At 47.5% G+C, this 23453-nt stretch overlaps 1 protein-coding gene across 6 annotated transcripts in view; it reads left to right on the forward strand.

Annotated features, from left to right (window-relative positions):
* Nucleotides 1-23453, forward strand: part of LOC119390395 (uncharacterized) — a 255236-nt gene that overhangs the window by 14038 nt on the left and 217745 nt on the right. For all 6 annotated transcript variants that reach the window (XM_049414826.1, XM_049414829.1, XM_049414825.1 and 3 more), the window contains exons 2-3: nucleotides 6736-6765; nucleotides 19572-19681. In XM_049414826.1, the coding sequence (XP_049270783.1) occupies nucleotides 6736-6765; nucleotides 19572-19681 (140 nt within the window). The remainder of the gene's footprint in view (nucleotides 1-6735; nucleotides 6766-19571; nucleotides 19682-23453) is intronic.

A 23453-nucleotide genomic window follows, 5' to 3' on the forward strand; every position in this document is an offset into this window, starting at 1 on the left:
ATACGTTTACCTTCTACGATAAAGACTGTCATCGTCTGTGGCGTCATGGTGTTCATATAGGATGATCGTCATTTAACATTGCGCATTTCCTTTGTTTAGAAAACTTCAGTCTCATGTGAAAACGTTTTTAGCACTTGCTCACTACCGTGTTAACAATCACCATGATATAAGGTACTATATAGATGTTGAAACTTGACGGCGCCGAGATCAGCCCTGAATTCTTAGAGTAAACAAACATATTCTACTTTATTGCTGCTTTACATATCAGGAGCACCTTAATTGTGTACGAATTTCTCTTTGAATTGTTGTTTTCTTGATATGAATCCTGACTGAATACAAAAATACGGGGGATGTGTTGAACTTCATAAAAATATCAAGGCTAAAGCATAGTTGACCCGATCGCGATGTGGAATCAAGTTATTGGCCCACGCTACGACGCGTTGACAATGTGTGATATGGTTTTCGAAATGTGACAGCAGCGCAACACGCTACAGCCTCGCGATCAGAAGCAGTGAAATTGGGCCCGGCCCCGACTCGCTGCGCACGCGACTGCCACGTACACCCCATAAAGACACCGTATGCTTGCCAGGTCTGTTGCCGGGGGACCGTTGGGGAGCACGCGCCTGAGCCTTCTTCGATTGTACAACAGCGGTGCTGCTCACGCCAATGGCGTAAGGACGAAGTGGACATGCAGCTGCCACAGTTTCTTTCTTTCATTGCAATAGCAACGACAATGACACTCTAGGCTCAGTTCTGCTGTCGCCGTCATGTTCCGCATAAAGTCGAAATATGTAGCTTTGGCCCAGCGGTGTGTGCTTCATGTGCGAGGGGTAGCCTGCAGCGGCGGCTCTTGAAGTGTGGAACGTGGGTGCCCGGCCCGTGTCATAGGTAGAGCACGAGGCTCGGTGTCCGATGGCGAAGCTTCCTCGCTGGGGGTCCGGCCGAGAGAAGCAACCTCCGGCCCACGTCCACACGCCTGAACAGAAGCGGCACTCCCGTCAGCTGGGAGGACAACTCAACCTCTTCTCCCACTGGGTAACTGGGCCAGGAGCGCAGGTGTGGTGTTTCTGAGCCTTGTGGTTCTGTGCTCCCGAGCACAGCCCATTTGGAGGAAAGTGGGCACGCAAAAGCGCCGGTTTGTCGCCCGCGGCGCAAAGCCATGTGAGAACTATGCGTCCAGACGACGCCGACCCAACTACTCCTGCCGTTCGACACTGCTTCAAAGACGTGCCCAGCATGACGACCTCTTGAGTGAACTGAACCTCAGGCCAAACGTTTGCTTTTCAATATTCTTTATATCTACTTGTAATGGGAAGTGCGCGCGCTTTTGCTGTTCGGGCTATAGGTAAAGTGTCTAGCATGAGCTCGAGGTGCGTTTGTACGTATGTGTTATGCCTATCTCTATTTCTGCAGCGATCTAGAATCAAATATCATCACAGTCACTACCGTTGCCTAGTAACCCGATGGTACTCGAACATATTTGCGTGTACCGGTGCGCTGGAGGTCATAGGCTTGCTATAGTATTGCTATAGTATCCGAAGGTCGCAGGTTCGGTCGCAGCCAGCAGCAAGTTGTCTTTTCGTCCACTTGACTTTCTTCATATTGAAAGACGCAGGAAGACTTCACCAGGCAGGGCCAGCAGCAGCGTTTATTCCGCGATGTCTGCCTCGGCTCAGAACAGCAACCAACCAACCCAATGGCGATGATGATGGTTATGTACAAGTGAGAACGATGAAGTACGATAAATGTGCTTACACTAATTTCCCCCCCTCTTCGAAGCGGCCACCCTGGCCGCAACTCAAAGATCAGCTGAACGAGTAATGAAAGGCTTCATGCGTGACACGTGAACAATTTCTGTGCTGCGACGACGGTCGTCAGTGACGGACTGAAGCGGGGTGACGAGATAGTTCACTGGGGAAGTTCGTCGTAGAACGGTGTATGGGCCAACGTACCGGTGAAGAAATTTCTCGCAGAGCCCTGACGCTCGAGTCGGGGTCCATAGTAAGACCTTATCTCCGGAATGAAATGTCACGTCGCGTCTTTTGCTATCGCAGCGACGTTTTCGTTCTTCTTGAGTGGCTTCCGTGTTGTGCCGAGCAATTTCACGGCATTGCGCGACTCGAGCTGCGAACTCTTCTGGTAGAGGAGTACTGGACGGAGCTGGACCAAAGAAGAATGCCGTGTCGAAGACTGATGATGCAGATCGTCCATACACAAGGAAGAAAGGGCTGTAGCCGGTAGATCTTTGTGTCGCGGTATTATATGCGAAGGTGACAAATGGCAAAATATTGTCCCAGTTTTTGTGATCCGGACGTAGGTACATGGAGATCATGTCAGAGAGCGTTCGGTGAAAGCGCTCAGTAAGACCGTTCGTCTGTGGGTGGTACGTAGAAGTGGTTTTATGCGTCGTTCTACAGGCCCGTAGGACTTCCTCGAGGACGTGCGAAATGAAGGCTCTGCCCCGGTCACTCAGAAGAACGCGAGGAGCTCCATGGCGCAAGACGATGGACTGCAAGAAAAAGTCGGCGACTTCTGTAGCAGTACCGGACCGAAGAGACGCAGTCTCGGCGTATCTTGTCAAATGATCGACTGCAGTGACGATCCAACGGTGACCGTTAGACGTCAACGGCAAGGGACCATACAAGTCAATTCCGACAAATTCAAAAGGTGTTGTCGGACAGGGAAGAGGCTGCAGGAAACCGGCCGGTGGGGACGTGGACCGCTTACGGCGCTGACATGGCGCGCACGAGCCCACGTATTTGGCTACCGACGTGGACAAGCCGGGCCAGAAACAGCGGGTCCTGATGCGGTCGTAGGTCTTGCGAAAACCTAGATGACCAGCAGCAATGTCATCGTGAAATGCTTTTAAAACGCGAAGACGAAGGCAGCGGGGAAGGACCGGCACCCACTTGTTACCCGTGGGATGATAAATATAGCGTTCGAGTACACCGTCGTCGAGGCGGAATTGTCTAAGCTGGCGTCTCAAGCGGCTGTTAGGTGGTTTAGTGATGCCGCGAAGGTAGTCAAGGAAAGTTCGACAGTAGGAGTCGGCCCGCTGAAGTGAACGGAAACCGGCTTGCGAAGAAGGTTGAATTTGGTCCAGTGAGGTGATCGACAGGTGTCGTGAGGCAGGCGGGATGTCGGAGCTCTGAGGAGGCGATGCGGAGGACGTATTGTGAAGAGAGAGTGAAAGTGGGCATCGGGACAGCGCGTCGGCATCATGATGACATTTGCCAGACTTATATGTGATGGTAAAGTCATACTCTTGCAAGCGCAGGACCCAGCGCCCTAGACGTCCTGACATATTCTTCATCGAGGACAACCAACACAGTGCGTGATGGTCTGTGACGATAGTGAAGTGCCGACCGTAGAGGTACGGGCGGAATTTTTGTATCGACCAGACAATAGCCAGGCATTCCTGCTCCGGGATCGTGTAGTTTCTCTCCGCTGTCGACAGAGTCCGGCTGGCGTATGCCACAACCTGCTCTTTAGAGGCGGCATCACGCTGCAAAAGTACTGCTCCAATACCTTGCGCACTTGCGTCAGTGTGGAGGACAGTAGGCGCGCTCTCGTCAAAGTGGCGAAGCACTGGTCCGGAAGTCAGGCGTTCTTTAAGGACTTCAAATGCGATCTCGCAGTCGTCGGACCAAGCGAAAGGAGCACCAGCGACTAATAGCTTATTTAGGGGAGCCGCTATAGTCGCGAAGTTGCGTATAAAGCGGCGAAAGTATGACGCGAGCCCAAGAAAACTGCGCAACGTCTTTTGGGTGGAAGGCCGAGGAAACTGCAATACAGCGGCTATCTTGTCGGGATCTGGCCGGACTCCGTCTTTGGAAACGACGTGACCGAGGACTTTTATACTTTTGCTGGCAAACATGCACTTTTTGGTATTTATCTGAAGGCCAGCGTTTGAAAGGCACTGAAGTACCTCGTCTAATCGTTGCAGGTGTTGGGCAAATGTAGATGAAAACACAACAATATCATCTAAATAACAGAGGCAGGTCTTCCATTTTAGGCCACGAAGAACAGTATCTATCATGCGCTCAAATGTTGCCGGAGCGTTGCACAGGCCAAATGGCATTACGTTAAATTTGTAGAGCCCATCCGGCGTAGCAAAGGCGGTTTTCTCTTTGTCAGCCTCATTCATAGGGATTTGCCAATACCCCGATCGTAGGTCAAGGCTGGAAAAATACTGCGCTCCTTGTAGTGTGTCCAAGGCGTCATCTATTCGAGGCATAAGATATACATCCTTGCGCGTGATCTTATTTAGCGCTCGATAATCAACGCAGAAACGAACGGAGCCATCTTTTTATTGCGATAGCAATTATATGGACAGTCTCGGCTGGATTTTGCCGTCGCCGTCGCCGTCGCCGCCGTCATGCACCGTATATGTATAAGTATGTATATATATATAAAGGCCCCAAAGAAAAATAACTAAGAAAAATGCTTCCGAAGCGCGGAATCGAACCAGGGACTTCTTGCTCCGCAGCGAGCGGCGCTATCCACTACGCCACGAAACGCAGATCCTCCACGTAGCTAACGGCGAGCATTATATACACACCATTTAGCGCTGGACGGACTCAGAGACAGAAGGCAATAATAAGCATTTCTTCATTACCGGCGAGGTGGCGCTAGGAGCCCGACGGGCGCATTTTTTTTTCACTAAGACGACCGGAGAAGCCCAGGAACTGGAAGATGGCCGTATTATCTTGCGTGATAGCATATCATCAACTTGTTCTTCAATGACTTTTCTTTCCGATTGTGAGACACGATAAGGCCGACGGCGTATAACACCAGAACCATCCGTTTCAATGCGGTGTACGGCCACGGGAGTCTGACTCAGTGTCGTGGCACAGCTATCGAAGCAGGCCTTATGCTTAGCTAAAAGCGCCAATAACGCTGTGGATTGTGCAGAGGTTAGATCGGAGCCGATTACTGCTCGGAAAGGGGAAGAACTCGCACCTGACGTGGGTGCTGACGATGAAGACGGGCAAAGTGCTGCAATGGAGGTCAGTGGAGATGCGTCTATCGTCGCTACAGTCATCCCCTTGGGCAACATCATAGATTCTGCAGTTGTGTTGCAAATGGGCAGAAGTGCGCAGCCATGAGACGACCGGAGGAGACAGGGGGCGACGAGAATTCTACGAGAGGTGCAGCGAGGAGCAGGGGCAACTAGGGCGTCACCATCGGCTACTTGGCTAGATGCAACAGCTACCACGTGTTCATGTCCAGGGCGCAAAACACAGTCTTCAGCGACAGCCAAGTTGAAGATCAATGAAGGCGGGGCTGACATAGATGCATCCGATGTATCCGTGATGTGAACGACGTGTTCTTTACATGATATGACAGCGGAAGCAGAATGTAGGAAGTCCCAACCCAGGATAAGTTCATGAACGCACGTGCGTAGCACAATCATCTCGATGTGGTGACGTATGCCGTCGATGAAAACGCGAGCCGTACACTGTCCATCAGGTTGGATGAGTACGTTATTTGCGCCACGCAACACAGGTCCCACATAAGGTGTTCTGACTTTACGGAGCCGCGAGCACAAGTCACTACGTATAACAGAAGTAGCGGCACCGGTATCAACAAGCGCTTGCACAGGAACACCTTCAATAGTCACTGACAACAGGTTAGCCGGGGAAACGGGAGGCATTTTTGATGATCGACGGGACGCAGTTTTCCCTCCAAAAACTGCAATCCTTAGTTTTCCGAATGTTGTTCAAGAGTGCGGGAGAGGGGCCGAAGCGGCGATGCCGAGCGGCGGTAGGGTGATGGAGAGCGTCGTCTGGAGGAGCGGTAGTCCTGATGTTGACGCGGGGACGCTGGAGGAGACGGAGACCGGTACTGCGTGAACGGGTAGGAGTCTGGACCATAATGATCGGGTCTTCGAAACCGGTCCCGCTCGAACTCAGCATAGCCTCGTCGTTCATCCTGCTGGCGGCGACGACAGTAACGAGATATGTGGCCTCGGATACCGCAGTAAAAACAAACAGGACAGTACTCAGCACCTCCACCACTCTGAAAGACGCAGGAAGACTTCACCAGGCAGGGCCAGCAGCAGCGTTTATTCCGCGATGTCTGCCTCGGCTCAGAACAGCAACCAACCAACCCAATGGCGATGATGATGGTTATGTACAAGTGAGAACGATGAAGTACGATAAATGTGCTTACAATATCTATATCACGATTGTTACAGTACACGTAAAACAGTAGAGTTAGCGTCCCCTATACCTTCCTTGGCTTCATTAGCTGCTGGTTTTCAATAAGGCTGTGTCATGCAAAGAGGCGGACCTTCAAAAATCATCTTCCTTCATTTATAGAATGCATAGTATTTCATACTTGTCAATAAGCTAGGTGCACCCTAATTACTAGCATTTTAAGAGGACAGACTGGTGGGCTAGTTGGTGTTGCATAACTGTGAACATTAGCGCAAAAAATTCACACAGACGACGACAGAGCAAGACGGGACAAAGCGCTTTGTCCCGTCTTGCTCTGTCGTCGTCTGTGTGAATTTTTTGCGCCAATGTTCACAGTTATACTAGCATTTTAAGTAAGCCACGGAAGGTAGCACTGAACTTTTTCTCAATGCATAAGATCTTTACAGTAGCACGTCATCGGTTCATGTTTTTTAGTCACATCACATTTCCTTCGCATAATTATGATTATGTCATGAGCTGATCTTGAATCTTGTTATTTTTCTAGTTGAACTGAAATGAAATATTTTGTTTCCAGCAACGAATCATGTTACGGAAGAGCGGCAAGGTAAATATATGTTCTGACCGCAAGTCAAGGACATCATAATTATATTTTCATACTGTCGTAGAGACATCTATCGTAGAGCGTATCTAGAGCGTATCTAGAGCGTATCTATCTATCTATCTATCTATCTATCTATCTATCTATCTATCTATCTATCTATCTATCTATCTATCTATCTATCTATCTATCTATCTATCTATCTATCTATCTATCTATCTATCTATCTTGCCGCCTATGTATTGGCCCTTTCCTGGTCGCCTCCTCCTTAGCTTAGTACATACCGAAATTTGCAATCGATGACATGAGTGCATTAGAAACATCATTCGCAGGTCAAGACATAACGTGACCCCCATGTCGCGTACGTCATCAAATCCGTTTCAGCAGTCACGTGCGGTACATATCCACCTACTGCAGCCCATGGAGAGGGAATATGCGCCACAGGTTATTCAAAGTCCGAGACTGGTATTATTGAGCCGACGGTGTGAAAGGGACCGTGTCACAGGAAATGCGGTGCTGGGGTCGGCGGTGTTGCCGACGGTGTTGCCGACGGTTGAAATGCCCCGATGGAAGCTAAGCATAAAAATCACGGCTGGAGCCATAATCAAATGCAGGCATTCTGCATGGCAGATAATTATTTTACCGCAGAGGCAAGCCAGGTGCTTCAAGCTTCTTCGAAAAAAGGCCCTGTACAAACTTCACGTCGGGGAAATCTCAGCTGTTGCATTTTTGGCTGTGCGTTTTTAAAACAATTTAATAAATATTCATTGCGCAAGCTGTAGTCAAGCGTTACTCAACTACGTCGACGACCGCTACATATCACGCACACATAACGCATCATAGCTTGCATTTCGTTGCGATCAGACATCTCTGCTCTAACATGCGACCCGACGTTACGTGAGACCATGAGCTACACTTTACGCGCCAGTATAGTCGAGGGAAGGTAAACGTATCTGGTAGCGAAGATTCCATAGAAGGCCATACGTTCAGAAAATGGCGGCTCATCAGCTGCTCATGGGGCTTAGCGCCATCTGTGTAAGGAGGGAACACTTCCGGTCAGACAAAAAAGATAACGTGCATGTGACGCAATATCCGGTAAACAAGTCGCGTCATTTTGGTGGCGCTAGCGCGAAACTTGATCTAGCTTTAGTATTCGTAGGCGCCTGATCTCTAAGTAATCGCGCTAAGGCGAGACAGCGAGTCTTTGACGAGTGCGCTTCAATTCAAGACCAGCTAATCTAATATCTAGTCATGACTAGGCAATCATAATTAAGTGTTCTGCCATTCAATTCGTCTTGGTTTTACTGAAAACCTATTCTTGGAACTTTTATTCAGCGTTCGTGGCATCTTGCCCAGCTTGATTAAAGCAAGCAGCAGCGTATTCTCTTCTTTACAGCATTGCTTATTTGCTTCGCACATACGTAGGTTCCTTCAAAATTACTTGTGTGCTTCAGTACGAACAAGAAGAAATGACACCCCGGCACGCCAAAATTATGACGTTTCACTTTTATTCAGTGGTCACATTAACGCACTTTTACAGCGAAAGATGTTATGAGATCATTTCACCGGCCGTTTTTGGCGCCGTAGTTGTCCGCCGCCGCCGCCGGTGTCCGTAACCAGTATCGCTCGAAATAAGAAAAAAAAAACGAAATAAGAAAAATATTCCAGTATGGAACGAGGTTCGAACCTGGGCCCTCTGCGTGGGAGCCCAGTATTCAACCTCTGAGTCATGCCGGCGCTTGAAACTGCTTTGCAAAAAGGTCCTATACAGGCTTCATGTCGGGAAGGAACCACCTTAGCATATGCAATATAGCGTGGTAGAAGAGTAAAATAAGCACAAAGCGTCGCACAACGCGCATTCTGTAACCAGGCGTCACACAATGCGAATTGCGCAACGAGTAGGTTGTTGAATGCTTCCAACCCATTACAAAGGGATCTGCCATAATTCTTCATCGTCATCAGGCAGAGCATCAACAAAGTGCGCATAATGCCTTAATGCTAAGCAGGTACCACGGCTCTCCGTAGAATGACCAAAAATGTCACGGTGCCTGCTGCCCTGCTTCTCGAAAATTACAATGATTTATAGCGTAGTGGGTTCCTCGCAAGTGCACGTGTATTGGTTGCCAAGGAAGCCCATAAGCGCATGATCCATTTCCTCGGGGTCTCAGTAAAATTACAATAATTTATAGCGTAGTGGGTTCCTCGCAAGTGCACTTGTATTGGTTGCCAAGGAAGCCCATAAGCGCATGATCCATTTCCTCGGGGTCTCGGTAAAGTTCTTCGCCCCCCCCCCCATCTCTCTCCCACGTCAACGTATGTTATACAGCATGACGGGAGGGGGAAATAGCGACCGGGCGTCACCCAATGCAAATTACATAACTGGTGGGCCGTTTAAAACTTCCAACCAATTACAAACGGCTCAGCCATAATTCTTCATCGTCATCAGTCGTCGCGTCAACAAAGTACACATAATACCTTACAGATGTGTAGCTGGTGCCTCGCTTCTCTGCAGAATGACGAATAATGGCTTAGTAGGTGCTTCCCAAGTTCACAAAAATTGTGATACATGGCGTAGTGGGTACCTTTCTAGTGTACTTGTATTGTAGCCCCAAGAGAGCTTACAACGGGCTCTAGAAACGCCGCTCTTCCAGCTTTCGCTGTGACTGTGCTGCGGTTTCAGCGCAGGCCTGGCGTTTTTATCACACTCTACATAATGAGCAATTAGTGTGGCAATAAGTACAAAACGTGCGTGCACGGTATGTTTGCACTATGTTTTGCCTTATGATCCGATAAATTACCCTTACGTGTAACGCATGCAGGCATGCAAATTGTAGCGCAATAAATAACTTCGAGATCTACTCACCGAAATAGGAATAATAGCAGGTACTGCATGCTCACGAAGGAATACTGATGTATGATAATGCAGCGAGCAGATTTCTCCGAACCGTCGCGCCGTTTACTTATCTAGAATACATGGGTCGCCAGGCGTACGTGTGCTACTATTGCCTCCCTTTACAGCACATCGTTTCCGCGGGTACCGAGGCAAGCGTTCGGCATTCAATCAGGCCCCGGAAACTGATCCCCAGTTCCGGTTTCAAGGAACATGCGCGCTCGTAGCAGTTGCCGGGCATCCCAAGATCTGGTCGAACGAAGTAAGGTTGATGTTGATATTCGCATTTATTGTCGTTCACGGGGTTTTACAAAAAGAAAATGATTGAACTGTAAACAACTCTTGTTTGTTTAAACTGTAATGAACTAAGCCCGTCTGAGACACTCCGCAAACTCTCAAAGGGCCGAGTAATAGCTATCTACCGGTGCAATCGCGTTGTAGACAAAGTGAGGGTAGCCACAAAGTCAGTAATTGCAACCGTCGCCGGAACATCACGCCCATTAGAAATAAAAGCTTGGCCACTAATCTTCAGGGTTGAACCGTTAGCATCGCGTCCCGTGCAATGTAAAAATTGTTGGCGTTTTGGCAATAGTGCCGGTGGGCGTAAATCTTGAATATAGTGTTGCATATGTGGTGAGGGTCACGCACACTCTGACTGTACTGCCCAAGATGAGAAGTGCTGCCTCTGTGAGGGCGCTCATAGAGCGGACTATGCTATCTGTCCTGTTCCCTTTCAAGAGAAGCAACTACTGGAGGCAATGGACAGGAGACGATGTTCTAGGAGAGAAGCAATGTCAGTTATTAAGGAAAGGACAGAAGGTTATTCTGGTATTACCCCTCGGCAGAATACAATGGCAGGTGCAGGGATTGCACAAACAATTGAGGTCGCACGGGAAAAGGCTATGTGAAAAGCAATGGGCAGGTTATTTACCAGCCTCTCGGATTTGACTTTTTCGGGATCAGGCCTTTGCATCTCATCTTGGTGGACCGTTGATTATGCTACTAATAGTGATCACATTCCGGTGATATTTGACATTATATGCCCGGTAATATCTGTAATTTCTAGAGAACTCACGTGCATAAATTACACTACGTTTAAAAAGAGCTTGCGATGCTCCGTATTATCTCTGTCAGAAGCAACGTCAAAACAAAAAGCATTGAGGCTTTTTTTCAGTTTTACAGGAGTCTCGTAGAAAAGCTGAATTTGAGGTTCACTCAGTTGAACAAAAGTCGATGTCGCGATGGTAGAATGATGATTGCACTCGGAATTACAGGCGTAGAAAAGCCGCCTGGAAGAAGCTATACACAATCAATGTCCTAAAAACTGGTCAGATTGTAAATTCATTGCAGGTACATTTAAACGTATGGTGGCGAAAGCGAAAGTAGAGTAGCACAAAAAGCATTTTGAATTTCTTTCGAAATCAAATACCAAAAAGAGCACGGTTTGGCTTTCTCAGACATAAGACACTAATTCCTCAATCAGTAAATACTGAATCCATAATTTTATAGGCACAAGAATTGACACAGTCATTGGAGAACATAGCGCTAGGTTTGAAAAAGCGTTTTTCGGTTAAGGTTCATCCCCTTTCATTAATGCCGAAATCAGGTGATAGTTTCACTCAAACATCGATGGAGGAATTATCAGAGGTTATAAGGAAACATCCTGCTGCTTTTCCAGGCCCCGGCGGAGTCACTTCGGCAACGCTAAAAATTTTATTCAGATTCACGGGAGGACGTCGGTATATAATAAATTCTTCCGCAAAAGAAGCTTTGATTCCAACTTTATGGAAAATCGCCAACATTACAACTGTTCTTAAAAAAACCAGGTGAAGGGGAAGTTTTATTCAATATCAGGCCAATTGCAGTAACGGCAAACGTTGTAAAGTTAATAGAAAGAGCATTGCTCATTCGGATAATGAAGTTTGTGGACGGAGAAATGATCCTTCGCCCATGTCAAATTGGATTCAGGCAGTGGTGTTTCATATGACAAGCGCATATTGACCTCGAAAGTCGGATACATCTGGCGCGATGGCAACGACAGTATGCAAAGTGGAGAAGCGGCGAAAGGCGGGCTAGTTGGTACATTACTTAAAACTTGAGAAACATCGCAAACACAGGAAGAATGAAAGTGACACGTGTACGGGCGCTGACTGCCAACTGAACTTTTTTATTGACGAAACCAAGGATAAGTAGTAGACAAAAGAGTGAAAAAAAAACGATAAAGTTACAAGATTTTTGTCACGTGCGTGACGTCAAATAGCTGTTTTCATTTTCTAGCAGTTCGAGTGACGGAGCGCTTATACATCGATCACCCCTTTGGTGGATGACAAAGGCTTCAAATATCTCCCGCGCGCGCCTTTAACGATAATGTTTTAGGATGGTGACGTCGGACAACTGGGGGTGCACCCACGCCTGGCACAATGAGTGGCTAAATTGCTACCGATACCAGTCGTTAATGAATTGGCATGTTCGCGAAACCTATCATTGATGCACGTCCCAGTCTGTCCCACGTACACACTGGCGCACGAGCACGGAATCTCATACACGACGCATGTTGCACACTCAGTGAATAGCTTGGCGTGCCTCTTCGAACATCTCGCTCTGCTGCCTTCCCTTTCGTTCACACGGCGACACATGCCGCCCAGCTTGAAAGGTATGAAACCACACGGACACCGGCACGTCCAGCCGCCTTCTTAAGCCGATGTGAAACACCGTGTACGTAGGTAATCACTGTAACATTGCGGTTCGGCTCTCGTTTTTCCCGAGTACGACGCCCCTGTACCCGGGAGGAACGAGAGCCGAGCCGCAATGCGGCAGTGATCCACTACGTACACGGTGTTTCACATCGGGTCAAGAAGGCGGCTGGACGTGCTGGTGTCCGTGTGGTGTTTTCAGCACCTTTCAAGCTGGGCGGCATGTGTCGCCGTGTGAACGAAAGGGAAGGCAGCAGAGCGAGATGTTCGAAGAGGCACGCCAAGCCATTCACCTTGTGTGCAACATGCGTCGTGTATGAGATTCCGTGCTCGTGCGGCAGTGTGTACGTGGGACAGACTGGGAGGTGCATCAATGATAGGCCTCGCGAACATGCCAATTCATTAAGGACTGGTATGTAGCAATTTAGCCACTCGTGCCAGGCATGGGTGCACCCCCAGTCTTTCTGACGTCACCATCCTAAAACGTCATCGTCAAAGGCGCGCGCGGGAGAAATTTGAGGCCTTTGTCATCCACCAAAGGGGTGATCGATGTATAAGCGTTCCGTCACTCGAATTGCACGAAAAAGAAATCAGCCATTTGACGTCACGCACGTGACAAAAATTTTGTAAGCTTATCGCTTTTTTCCACTTTTTTGTCTACTACTTATTCTTGGTTTCGTCAATAAAAATTTCAGTTGGTAGTCAGCGCCCGTCCGTGTGTCACTTTCCTTCATCCTGTCTTTGCGCTGTTTCTAAAGTTTTATTACAGTATGCAGCTTTAGTTACAATGGACATCACAAAAGCCTGCGATAGTGTCAAAAACGGTGTATTAATAAGTCGTCTGAGAGAAGTCAACTTTCCGCATTATTTAGCAGCGTGGATTACGTAATTTCTATGTAATGGGAAATTTGATTGTTCTCAGACTGGAGTTTCATCAAGTACTTATAAACATAAAAAAGGGGTACCCCAAAGGGCTGTTCTGTCGCCGGTATTATTCAATATTTTATTAAGCTTGATTCCATGTAATGACAACGTGCATACGTACGTCTATGGGGATTACATAGCGTTCTTTTCATCAGCTAATAACATCTACGTCCTCTATCAAAACCTGCAGATGTACTTATCTGAAATAGAACATTGGCTTGACGCTATTCATCTTTCTATAAACGTGAACAAGTGTGCGTTGTTAGTATTCCCTCTAAAAGACCCAGTACATATATCTCTTTCATACAAACTTCACATCATTCCAGAAGTTCAAAGTATCAAATATTTGAAAGTGATACATGACAGCTCTCTCTTATGGCGAAAGCACATAGAATATATCGCAGCGAAGGGTGTTCGGGCAGCTGGTACCCTACGGATAATAAGCAACAGGAGATCAGGAATGCGTAGCGCCACCTTATTATCAATATACCACATGTATGTAAGACCAGTTCTAGAATTTGGGCGTGTTTTATACTCCGGGGCACCTGCCTATAAGCTTCGTCCCCTTGTTCTTCTGGAGAAGCAAGCACTGCGCATGTGCTTAGCGCTACCTAAATTTGTAGAAAGTAATGTTTCTTTTTATATGGAAGCTAGCATTCCCTCATTTGTCACTAGATTCAGATTATTGCTTGTGCAAACATATTTAAGGGCACTTGAATCCCCTCTAAGTCGTAACCAAACAGTTTTCATTGCGCAACCTGGTTTATTTTTTTTTATTGTCATTGGCCTAGATTTCATACACCTCAAGTAGAATTTGTACAATCTCTCTTCGATCCACTGTCCCTCCAAATAAGGGAGGTTATTCCGGTTTGTAATGCGACAAATTCTCTTCAAATCTACTTTGATGATCTTTCACCCGATACTGCAAAACACCTACCGAGTAACATGCTAAGAGCTACCCTACAGGACTACCTGTTCAGAATGCAAGGAAATGTAGTCATTGCGACGGATGGTCACAGAGAGATGAAGAGAGTGGCATCGGTATATAGTGCCCTGTTCTCGACTGGCTCTTTTCCCTCTGAATTCCAGATTTCACACCCATCTTCATTGCAGAATTTTTAGAGGAAGTGTTGGTCCTTCGTAAACTGTCCACATCGATAAAATCTGCCGTAATAATAACGGACTCTTTATCAGTGTGCAGTGCGCTCACGGCATCCGGTGATATGAAAACATTGCGAGTTCAAATCCCTAGTACCTGATCACTTAACGTATGTTCGTTTAGTATGGGCACCTTGGCATAGAGGTCTATTTCTAAGTGAAAGAGCTGATGCATTAGCGAAAGCGGCGTTAGACGGATCAGCTAATAATATTACCCCTAAATCAGCTCTTACAGTAGCGGCTAGATTTCGGATGATGCGAGAATTCAGTATACCATTTCTAAGAAATTGTCCGTATTTTAATGATCTATTGACACCCTGGAAAAGTTCATCATGTCGTAGCAGAGATCTGGAAGTTATAATTACGAAGCTGCGCTATCGTATTCCATCATTAAATTTTTATTTATAGAGAACCGGCTTGGGACCATCACCGCTTTGTTCTTATTGTAGGGAAGAGGAAATAATAGAACACTTTCTGATCCTTGTCAAAAGTTTCTGCGTCACGAACGACATCTCTAGAAACGCCGTTGCGCATAATTGGATTAGAGCTCACAACTTCAATTTTGCTATCCCTAGGTGCACTTACCCCCGGGCACAGCAACGGGAAAGTATGAGAGGTCATCCAAGATTTCGTAGAACAGTCAAAACAGATTTACACAATAAACACAGTTCCAAAGTTCCGTAGTTAACCAAAAGTAAACTACAGCAGGATTCTTTTCTAAATTTATTTCTGAATCGATGAGAATTGATTCGACCCACGTTTTTCCTTTTTTGTTTTTTAATTCTTATTCCCTCAGAATGAACTTATGAAAAATATGTTTGTTGAACATAACGAGAAATTACTCTCATTTCTAGATTTCGAATATTTTTTCTAAGCTACCCGATTTCTGGCCAATCCCCCTGAGTAGGTGTCAGCCAGCATTATAGGATCTACACCTATACCTATATATCGACAGATATATAGGTATAGGTGTAGATATATAGGTAAGGAGACGCGGCGCGCATGAACGAATGGTGGTTGCACTGCTGCGCATGAGGTGTCACGACAATCTAGGACACTTAAAGTGTTGGTCGAGATAAATGTAGCGTAGGAAACATCGGTGGCGTCACGCGTTGGACGCCAGTGAGCCCACTACCTCCCTCCTAGTTCCTATATATATAGTTCCTATACCTATATATCTACACCTAGTAGGTGTAGATATATAGGTATAGGTGTAGCGTTCGCTCTCTTTCGTCCTTGTTCGATCTATCGGTTACGCCGATGCCAGCCAGCCACGGCGACGCCGCTCAATGCACGAACCGGCGCCTAGAAGCTGCGCTCTAACAATTCAGAGAAGGCATGCAAGTGCGGAACTTCAAACCACGTGAGGGGGCACGTCTTCGCAGCCAACTTTATGAGCGCGCCTTTCCCTGCACCGAAAGAGCTGCACTGAATAATTAGGGCGTGCGGCTCTCTAGAGAGGGCATTAAGAAGAACGTTTTTCGTAATAAATAAACACTCTCATCAATTTTTGCACACTGCACATGAATAATATTGTTGGGGAAATAAATGTCATTTGTAAAGCTTAAGGATTGATTCGTTCTTGAAGAAAACTTGGTTTTTAGCTATTAGTGTTTGTTCCCTGCACATCTAGTCGCGCTTCAATCGCAGCACCCGTAACTCTCCTTGCTGATGTCGCTTGCAATAAGTTCTGAGCCTCCTTCGCCCGAAATTTCGCGACCAATTAGGATCGACCTTGTTCGACGTGCCTCGCAAGCCCAAGTTACAGTGAACTAGGAGGGAGGTAGTGGGCTCACTGGCGTCCAACGCGTGACGCCACCGATGTTTCCTACGCTACATTTATCTCGACCAACACTTTAAGTGTCCTAGATTGTCGTGACACCTCATGCGCAGCAGTGCAACCACCATTCGTTCATGCGCGCCGCGTCTCCTCTCTAGCACAGCTGCGCACCAGGTGTCGCAGCCGTCGATTGCACTTCAAACCTATGTGACCACGGCAACATCAGCAGCGTCACTTCCCCCGTTGCCGCTGCCGCGCAGTGAGCCCACTACGCCTGTTCAAGCTCACTACACCCAAATTATGCGCACAGCGACTAAATTTACACAATGACGTAGATCTACTCGTAAGGCCTGGCTCAAAGCTAAAAATGCAGCATATAGGCTGCTAGGCGCTGTCTGCTGCGCATGAACTTGATTTTCAAAATGCGTGAGATCTGCCGGAATGTTTATTGAAGGAGGCGTGCCAGTCAAACTTTGCTTTGTTGGGTTTATGCTTTATTCAGCGGGTCGAAGTGTCGTTGCCACGAAATTGAGTCGTAAGTGTTCTCTCGTAACGTACAATTCTTGCTAGCATTGGTAATGATGATAACATTCGGGGTCACTTGAAAACTTCGTGCAAGAATTATGCGAAACTGGTGTCCCACCACGGTCCAGCGCCGTTAGAACACGTGCGCTCAAGCTATGGTGACCCTGAAAGCGAGCATATTGAACGGGAGCCAATTTGCGGAAGGAATTAAACAACATGCGTGCTGCACGATGTATCAAACTATGCACGTTCTTCTACCAAAATTACTGTCTACAATTGAACACGCACAGTAAAACGAGATGTGGCACGCTCGCTTGCTTAGCACCAACATCACAGTCCTGTGTGCATGCAGCCCAAAAAAATTCACAGCCCAAGAAATGTGAGAGCCTTTCCACAACTCAGAAGATAGCAGCCAGCGGAGCTGTGAATATGATCGGTATGGCATAGAAAACCTTGTTATTGTGAGCATATATATATTATCGTTATGGACTACATTCAACGAATCAGACATAAAATCAAAGGTCCCCGTGCTTCTGTTGCACATTACGCATATTATCTCATCCACCGCACCCAACGACGGGTTCGAAATGAAATCCTGTAGTACACAAGAAACACCGTGATTTCGAAAGTAGAAAAATGACATTCGTTTCTAATCCAAGTGGTGTTCTCTCTGAGGCAATATTGCTCATGTCATTCTGCCAAGTCACTGAAGTCGTCCACTTTTGTTTTTAGTTGTATGCAATTTCCATTTTTTTGTGCAAGAATACAGTCGAGTTTATCGGTCACTTGAAAACTTTTGTTTTACGCGTCATCTACCTGCGGACGCCATAAGCCAGAACCTAACCATATAAAGCTTCGATTTAATATTTCATCGCTACGCCACTGAAAACTGCTAACAGAGCAGCCTGACAAAACAATGAAGATGGCATGGGGCAGTGTGCCCCGTCGCAAACACAGTGTTCTGTTCTAACCGCAAACTTGCTGCCTGTGACATCGAGAATACTCGTGCAGCAGATGAAATGTCACAGGGAGCCAGGGCTGATACTAACAGCGTCATGGCGATGACAGTGTCGCGAGATACGGCCAAATCAGATAGGCATTTCCAGTTTAAAAAAATACTAAAATAATTCAAGTTAGCGTTCGTCACTAAAGCGCTGCCAGACGTACCTACGTATGCAGGTTGTATTTTGATTTAGGGGACCTATATGCAATTTTTCGGCAGGCGCATACACAAGTGAAAGACCTCGTCAAAGGGGCCCTCATGGCCTCCGTGATCCAGTGCCTGTGGTATCACGGGGTGAAGTATGTATTCTACTATGATTCATGCTAGTGGCACGCTGGCTGCCAATGCCTTTTTCTTCATCGAAATAAGGACACTTGTTCATGTTTTCTTCGCTACAAGACACAATCCTTCTATCGGCAGCGCTATCCTATTTAATTTCCTCAACGGTTGTTTTTCCCTCCAAAAAGAGCCCTAACTGAGTAGACACTCGTACTAATACCTTAATGCTCATTCGCTTTCTGACCCTCTAAATTCTTGCAAGTGCGGCTTATTTGCATGTTTATCCGTTCAGTCCATCCAAGGCGCAGTTCAAGAAACTGCGCGAGTCGGCGCGCTTTGGACGCAAGCGGAAGAAGCAGTTCTACCGCTGTTGCGAAATGAACTGCTCGTGCAGGGATGCAGTGCGGCCGACGCGAAATTTCTACCGAGCCATAATTTTGCGTTATGGAGTATCGTAGTCGCTTCTGAATTCTTCCGCTGAATGTTACTTACATGAAAGCAATAATATACACTCACATAATTTGTTTAAAACATTGCTCTTTTATGATATGATTAAAGACATGTTTTTTTTAATCTAATAAATAGAGTGCTGAAACTGTTGCATTGAGTTTTGGTTCCAGCATTGCATGTCTGCGGTGGACCGCACATAAGTTGCGAAAAGTAAAAACCGTTAAAAATAATACACCTTTCGCACTTCATTACAAGCCCATTTTGCATTTCATAAGGCAAGAGAAAATTCTTAGCAGCCCGTGTATATTTATTAATAAAATTCATATCATCCCCAATTTCGAACCATTCACACAAAATTTCATGTTATCAACAAGGTTAGTTCGAAAGCTCATACATCTGCCGTTCATTGACTAGAAATAGTATTCTAGAAATACACGCAGAATTGACTACCTGCGGTTTATTAAAGGGCACTAAAATCGCACAGTACACGGACCTGTAGCACATCACTGCCATAGCAATGCGGCCACCACGGCCGAGATGGAACCCCTACTTTTTGGGTCAGCAGCTGAGCACCGCAACCACTCGGCGCCGGCCGCAGCTGCATGGACATAAATACCATAGGTCTTTAAATCTGCATCTGGATACGGCCTGAAAGTGACAAACAGTTATGTCCTCCCTGTAGTCATGCAACTCTCAATGTGGAAATAATATTGTAATTACTGCATGACAAAACCATGTAATTGCAATAAAGAAGTTGCACTCGCTAGCATGGCATGTTTATTGGGCCTCAAATGTCTTGGAAATGAATATCGCTACTTGCGTTTTCTTGTGCCGGGCCACAAGGAAACTATTTGAAAGGCTTAAGCGGCGCTACTGCCTTTTTGTAATGTAGCTCAATTGACGTAAACTTTTTAACACTTATACGTTTGTTTACTGCGTGAGCATATGCACAAGTACTTCACTGTAGTCACACAAGTTAATTTCTTGAGGCCGCCATAATACAGCAGTCATTTTGCGTATAATTATCTTGGTCATCGGCCGTAATAACTTCTTCCCACACGCATCATTGATGTGTCCAAATGTCTGGTCTCATGTATTGGCTTATTTCAGATTCGGACTACAAAAGCCATGATTCAGGAAATTTCCTCCTCATTAAGTCAAGGAGTTTGCACAACACAATAGAGAAAGGCGAACATGTCAAAAAACCTCACAAACCTCACGTATGTGCTCTAAATAGTTTCTCACTTTATTAGAATGGTTCATTGAGATACCAACTTATGTCAGTGAATCGCGAACTTAACTAGAACGTTGCTTCAATGGGAGGGGAGGAGGCATTCCATTGTGAATCAAACGGAGTTGCTGCATGCGCACTGAGCTGCCTGAAGGCATGTTGCCTAAAAGCAGAGGAACGTTTTCATGCGACCTTCATTTATTCGCAAATGCTAGCTAAATGAAAATTGTTTTAACTCCTTGTGGGACGAATACAAAAGGCTGGTCATCGTTATAAAAGCCAACCTGTCAATTGCACTCCTCCGTTGGCAACTGCCTCCATGTGCAAACTACATGTCGTGCTGGAAAGGAGGGTGCGGTTTCACCACCTTTTTCTTCTAGTCACAGTCACCCGTGCCACATATCTGTTCAAGGGAATGGCATTCGTTGGCAAGATAGCTACTGTCTTCGAGGCTGTGGTGCTGCTATGCTCGTCGTCTTTGTGAGACCGCGGTCGGTCTGAAAGAAACCAGCAGAGACTACAAGTGAGTATCATGTTTCCTGGAGCTATGAGACATGTTTCAAACAAAGAAGGCGCAAGCCACAAACTTTGAGTCGCCACCCATTTAAGAAGGATACCTCTTTTTCCTGGGGACCGCGGCAGGAGCTTACATTCTGTAAGCCTTCTCCCTCCAAGTGGGTAGAGATCTGCTCACCCGCCTGCAATTAGCTCCAGTACTTAGCGTGCATCTCCTACCACGCGACATGCACCCCGAACGCAACACTGTTCGCCGGTGGGCACGGGTGAGATAACTAAATCGCACACTCGACGGAGTTGAGGAGCATAAAGACCATTATACGAACGCGGCTTGCACGGCAAATGGAGATACAGCGGCTGCGGTTAGCGGCGCATATGAGGTAGTGAGCGCTGTCTCAATATTCTCCCCATGTTCCGCCACTGACTCGGGCGAAATCCTGGCGGTTACCCTGGCCACCCAGGATATATTAAGCCTCCCCGTGGAAACATACTACATCAATACTCATTCGGCAGCAGCATAACGGTCGCGGCATTCCCCGAATCTCAAATTCTATCCTCTTACGGACATCCAAACTCGCTTCACACATCAGCCACACCATACCCCTGCTCTGGGCCCCTGGACGTGCCTCACTCTCCGGTAATGAACGCGCTGACGTGGCAGCTCGAGAACTGAGCCTCCGGGCAGCCCCGCGCAGAGAGGCCGCCAACACAGAGATAGATTCACCACTTCTCCCATATCCCGAGGTCATACAGCATCACACGCGCCAACGACAGCAGAACCAACCCCCGCCAGTGCACTTCACACGAGAGGAGGCTGTCACACTTCGCCGGCTGCAAACCCGAACATTTTCAAATCTGCACTCTATGCATAAATTATACCTGAATTGCTAAACGACGCCTGTCCAGGCTGTCGCGCCACTCCCACAACCTTTCACATCACTGTAGGATGCACCACTGCATACTTCCCTCCCCTCCCACCAATTTTTCGTTCCACCTGTACTTCAGAACGGTTGGAAGGCACCCTTCGCGATAGCGTCCCCAAGTAATAACAGGCGCTCGTCCGGCGGGCCCGGGATATCGCAGAGGCTGTCATAGGAGTCCCAAAATAGGAACCCTCTTCTTTTTTTGCACTTCAACAAAGAATGTTTTTCAACATCCTCTCCCCTTGTTGGGGGCTTCCTGCACCCGTTCCGCACCCATATCCGCGACCCTTCCGCGCGCATTACAGCACACATTGACGCGAGAGGTCATGTCAGCGGCGCTGTCCTAACTCAACATTAACAGGGTCACAATCGTTCCATTACTTTCTAGGCCCGAACGAAATTACTCAATAGCTGAGCGAGGCCGCCTTGCGCTCGTTTGATCAATCGCGAAATGTCGACTGTACTGGTTCGGTCGCACATTTCGCGTCGTAAGCGATCAGCACGCACTCTGTTGGCTCTAACCCCTTGAAGGTCCCAACTAGACGCCTTGCACGTTGGCAATCGTGCCTGCAGGAGTATGACTTCTCCATAGTGCAAAAATATAGATACCCCTGTAACGACGCTGACTAAATGTCTCGCAATCCTATGGAAGAACCGGAGGGCACAGATGCTGGCACGGACAGGGTATTCTGTCCCTGTCCGGCTTCCTCGGTATCGGCGATTAGCAACGCCAGGATCTGGTTCTACAAGCCCACTGACCGTACCTTCCGGATGTTCACCCTACGTGATGGAATTTTACACCATCGCAGCGTTTAGTCTGATGATACTGGGCTCCTACTAGTTGTTCCGAAGCATCTCCGACTGGCCGCGCTCCAGACTCTACAGAACGCTTTTAGTACTGGGCATATGGGCATCACTCGGACTTAGGACCACGTAAGGCGCAGCTTCTTCTGGCCCGGGCTTTACTGCCATGTGCACCGCTATGTCGCTTCTTGCGATCTGTGTCAGCGCCGGAAGACTCCTGCCTTGCCTTCTGCTGGTTTGCTAAAGCCGATTGACATCCCTACAGAGCCATTCTTCTGAGTGGGCGTCGACCTCCATGGGCCTTTCCCTACTCCCATCAAAGGAAAGAAGTAGATCGTCGTGGCAACAGTTTATGCAACAAGATATTGCCACGTGCGCTTCATTTATTCTTTTTATGTACTTAGCCCGCTGCACGCGCAGCCATTGCCTTGCGAAAACCGCGCCTTCCAGATTAGTTTAGAATCTTCTTAAAGGCTCGAGAGCGAAAATGCGAACAGTTGGTATTATTCTGGATATAACGCGGCCACCAGTGCTAAAGCTTGATTGTTCGATGCCGCATGTAAAATGCCAACGCGCCTTGCTGTAGATCGGTTTTTCGATGACTGGCGCTCTCTTCGCCGCTATCAGTGTACAGTGTGTATTGCTGTAGTTTGACTACCCGTTTCCCGGCCACAAGTTCGGCCAAATAGAGTTTCATCTTAAACACGCCGATTGCTGCCTTGGTCGAAGTCACGACTCCATGACATCTGGTGGAGGTGATGTTCGTTCATGTTCCGGACGCCCCCGCCAGGCCGTGAACCCACTCCAAGTCGCAAAGAAGACATTGACGCCATTCCCGGCCAGCGAACCAGCCGAAGACAACGACGTCTAGCCAGGAGCACGGTCTTCTACCCGATAAAACCCGGAAGACAAATGCAGTAACCACGACGGCGGCAACGATGAGAGCACCTGTTCCACCGCCCGTGACAGTCGTGCTGCAACAACGCACGGAGCCGCCAACCTTGCGCGGATCACCATTTGAAGACCCGGAAAGCTAGCTCGAAGCGTACCATCGCGTCACCGTCTTCAATACCTGGACCAGTGATGACAAGCTGCGGCACATCTGCTTCGCCTTAGGAGACGCCGCTTGGTCCTTGTTCGAGAACCAAGAGTAAAACCTGACAACGTGGGTATGTTTTTCGCACCAGGTTCCTAGCCACATTCACAAGCGTGGTCCACAAGGAGCGGGCCGAGGCTCTGCTCGAAACCTGTGTGCAGCTGCCAAATGAAAACGTTGCGCTCTTGACGGAAGAAAGACCAGACTGTTTCGCCACACAGACCCTGCCAGGCCTGAAGAGAAGAAAGTTCGCCTCCTTATGCGAGGAGTTAAGCAGGAGCTCTTCGCGGGACTGATGCGGAATCCGCCGAACAGCGTAGAAGAATTTGTCTCGGAAGCGACGATAATTGAAAAGACGCGGGATATGCCCAACCGTCAATACAATCGTCGTTCCATGCCACGCTCATTCGAATTACAAGAGA

Source organism: Rhipicephalus sanguineus, chromosome 4, assembly GCF_013339695.2.
Source record: "Rhipicephalus sanguineus isolate Rsan-2018 chromosome 4, BIME_Rsan_1.4, whole genome shotgun sequence".
Lineage (NCBI taxonomy): Eukaryota > Metazoa > Arthropoda > Arachnida > Ixodida > Ixodidae > Rhipicephalus > Rhipicephalus sanguineus.